Raw genomic sequence first — 4,235 nt, forward strand, 5'->3', positions numbered from 1 at the left:
ACACACACACACACACACACACACACACACACACACGCACACATTTTCAGCGTTAATGATAAGAGCAATATATCTAAGAATCCTCACAACTTACCAAATTAACACCAAGAACATCTGTGTTGATAGTGACGATCAGGTTATTGCAAAACTTGCGATATGGGATGCCATGTACAATTTTCACATTTTAGATGGATTGGTTGTACTGAGAATAAATACTACTGGACACAAACTGCCTTGGTGAATATATCTCGGTAAAAATACTGCTGATGTTAAAATAGCTAAAAGAACAGCTACATCAACCGAAGAAACCTTTACAAACTGCAGAAACCTTAACAAACTGCAATTTTGAAAACGTGTAGAAATGTGCCAGAAAATCAGGTAAAACAAGTCAACAAAATAATCCAAGGCCAATAGCATAGCTAGAGTATGTACCGCCTGGGACAGCCCTTGAGTTTATCTTCCCCTCATCCCTGCAACAGTGGCAACTAGAGTAGTCTAACTTGGATTAACAGCGGGATATCAGCTCCCACTTTCGACGTATGCTTTTTCAATAGAGGAGCAGAAAATAGTTCCGAAATACTTGATGTACAATAGAGATTGGAATGCAGATAAACCACCTAGATGCGACAAACGTTGCAGACTTTATGGATTCAATATTGCTGAGGTCATTTCGAGTTTCGGTGTTGGCCTACCGTTTCGAATTACAACACGTTTTTCCTTGTACAAAAGCTTTGGAATGGACGGGGGTGGGTTGAAATAAAATATAAATCATGTAAAAAAAACAATACAAAGTGATTAATACAATAAAGTCAACATAGTGCACGGCACCTCGGTAAGGTGAGCCGCCAGCGATGACAAGACATCTCAAATGCCACAGGTTGTCTGATTGTTTTGGTCGCACCTGACCAGATCTTACCGATCAACAGTCATTCTTTTTTAAAACGGGGGCCACATTTTTCATTAACGAAACACTTTGAAACTTGGAACACTGGTAGAATGTGTCATATAAAACATCTTTTTCTCTTAGTCTTCTTAAAAAAAAAAGAAATCCATAAGTTATTCCATGTTAAAGATGTCGTATTTCTGTAATTTCAACCAATCACTGACGTCCATTCAGCCGATATACATTAAGTGCCGACTACATAAACAAACGATTCTGAAACAATTAACCCTAACCCTAACCCTAATCCTAGGGTTAGGGTTAAGGTTAGGGTTAGGGTTAGGGTTAAAGCAAATTTAAAATGAAAAAAGCAAATAAAACGAAGGTATGGAGATTAAATACGCTTTACATCGCTTAGTGAGCCAAAGGAGTAAATGTAAACAACTGAATACTTGTCAGTGATTGGTTGAAATTATCGAAATAAGACAATTTTTTACATGAAATAAATTCGAATACAAAAATATTTTTCTGTTCTATAACACAAAATAGATAAGTATACGAAGTTTGAAAGTCTTTCCGTACCAAAAACACTACGTAAAACATTAATGAAAAATGTGGCCCCCGTTTTAAAATAGATCCTAAATACTGATTTCAAATTTTAGCACAAGGCCAGCAGGTTCGAGAGAGAGGTAAGTCCATTCCAAAGACCCCAGTACTCAACTTGTACTTATTTCATCGACACTGAAAGGATGAAAGGCAAAGTCGACCTCGGTGGAATTTGAACTCAGAACGTAAGGGCAGACGAAACACAGTTAAGCATTTCGTCCAGCGTGCTAACGATTTTTATTTCTTTATTGCCCACAAGGGGCTACACACAGAGGGGACAAACAAGGACAGACAAACGGATTAAGTCGATTACATCGATCCCAGTGCGTGACTGGTACTTAATTTATCGACCCCGAAAGGATGAAAGGCAAAGTCGACCTCGGTGGAATTTGAACTCAGAACGTAAGGGCAGACGAAATACCGCTAAGCATTTCATCCGGCGTGCTAAAGATTCTGCCAGCTCGCCGCCTATTTTAAAATGATGAAAAGCAAAGTCAACCATAGCGGGATTTGAACTTAGAACAGAGAGAGCAGGAAGAAGTGTTGCTAATCATTTTTTGCCCGATGTGGTAACGATTCTACCAGGTCGCCGCCTATTGCCATTAAATATTATTTGCTTTGTGACCGAGTCACCTACCGAACGTTCCATTCTTCGAGATTTGAAGGTATTATAAAGTAGATTTTAGTCAATACTACATATCACACTAACACTGGTAAGTGTCAACTCTTTACGTATATGCATAAAACAGTTTGCTGAACTAACCCTTATTTCACTGAAGATATACCTCTCGTTAATAATACAATTTCATTAGAATGTCATAGTTAAAATTTTAAAAAAACAAATACATCATAAACCACAAATTATATTCACATAACTTTAAGAGGAAAGCATTGTGCATTATGTTTTACTTAGTGGGGACCGAGGATGGAAACAAATTCAAGGGCTTCACCAGGCAGCACACACTCCAGCTATGCCACTGATGCCACCTACATCATAAGTAACTCCTCGAACATATCCTCATGGAATTATGTACCAATGAGACCTGGTGTTGTGGCTAGAACACTATACAAAGAAATTCGTCGAAAGGTTAATCCTGAGGAGACAAGCATCAGACACCGCAGAGATATAGAGGGCATAATTATACACAGCTCGGAAAATTATCATCAGATTAAGTTCTGAGTTCGAAATATTCGACTATAATCCTTGTATGCGGCACACCAGCATACCGACGGCCAGTGACTAAAGCCAAGAAGATAATAAAACAAATTGAAAAAAAAAAAGTAATTGTTAACGATATAGCTGTTTGGACTTATCCATGTCAGAGATGACCACGAACACAGTATAATGACTGCGATGCGAAACGAACCACCTACTTTTCGGCTGCTTGCCCAATAGTCTATCGAATCTACAACTTACTCTTTTATACTTGTAGACTGATATCTTAAGGATACAGCCAACTGTGGACTTCCTCTTTCAGAATAAGTAACATTCTAAAAGGAAACAGTTTCTATTTTCTTTTCCCCTTATTTTTACTTCAACATAAATTTAATCAATGAATACCTTACATGGAAATGTAAAACCCAGTCTTAGAATTGGTGAAGTAATACAAATTGACTGTTAAAGATGTTTTGCTTGGCAAATATTGAAAATTAATATGAAGCTGTGACGTCATTTTCATGTATGACAATAGAATCTTCATATGATGTATAAAAACAAAATCTGAAACGTCATCTCAATCAGTTAATCTTCGGTTCTTCAAAAGTGAACTTGAATGATTTTTTTTGTGTAAGACATTTTGTTCTTCAAAGCATTAACAAAATGTACGCAAACGGTATCATACGAGATATAATCAAAGATGACGGTAAAAACCTTGCACGCAACATCTCGCAATACCGAAACGAAAGACGTAACCTGTGGAACAGGCGAAATATGCTGGGTGACAATACCCCTTGTCAACGAGTCATACCTAGGCTCACGCCACAACTTCCTGAATGTATAAAATTTGATTGTCCCGAAAGGCACATAGCTTGTAAACCTGACGCACCAGCTTATCGCAAAAGGATTGATCTGAAATACGTCGCCAAAGAGAATGGTCGCCTAGTCGATAAGTTTGAAGTATCTGAAGCCAAATGTGAAATGCCAAGAGGTTTAAAAGAAAAAGTATGTGCAATTTCTGATACTAGGAACCATTTCCAGGAAGTGTTAATTGACAAAGAAATGAATGGCAAAGTGTTGGTGGAAGAAAAAAGGACAGACTTAATAACAGGACATACAGATAAATACCAACAATTTAAAAATATGCATCCATGTGACAAAGAAAATTTTTTGAGAGAATGGAATTATAAATTACTACAGAATAGGTGTCAAATGCCTTCAATAGAATCTGATTTTTGCATGAAACCTCCAAAGCCACTGTGTGATAGATGTGAGGCTATATTGTGTGACATGTTACAGCAATAATATATCTGTGAAGAAGACAGGTAAAACAAAGTATCTTCATTGGAAAAAAATATATTCAACTGCAACGTTGATCTTGTGGAACTTTTGGTTCCAGAGTTTATCAAGATACCGATTTTTCCGAACCAGGGTGGTTATCTTGATCAACATGTTATTAATTAAACAAATATTAAATGAAATGCAGGTGCCTGTGCATTTGTGTAAATGATGCCCGTTTATTAATTCTGTGCAAGGTACCAGGAAACTAGTCCGGATGAAGGCTTGTTTTTAAAACCCTAATTTCTTCAAATG

The 4,235-nt window shown here is 37.2% G+C and overlaps 1 protein-coding gene across 1 annotated transcript in view; it reads left to right on the forward strand.

Annotated features, from left to right (window-relative positions):
- Positions 1–3,173: 3,173 nt before the first annotated feature.
- LOC128248320 (uncharacterized) overlaps positions 3,174–4,235 on the forward strand; it is a 3,975-nt gene continuing 2,913 nt past the window's right edge. Inside the window, exon 1 of the mRNA XM_052969258.1 lies at positions 3,174–3,967. Within this exon, the coding sequence (XP_052825218.1) occupies positions 3,306–3,947 (642 nt within the window). The 5' untranslated portion in view covers positions 3,174–3,305 and the 3' untranslated portion in view covers positions 3,948–3,967. The remainder of the gene's footprint in view (positions 3,968–4,235) is intronic.

This window comes from Octopus bimaculoides, chromosome 7, assembly GCF_001194135.2.
Source record: "Octopus bimaculoides isolate UCB-OBI-ISO-001 chromosome 7, ASM119413v2, whole genome shotgun sequence".
NCBI lineage: Eukaryota > Metazoa > Mollusca > Cephalopoda > Octopoda > Octopodidae > Octopus > Octopus bimaculoides.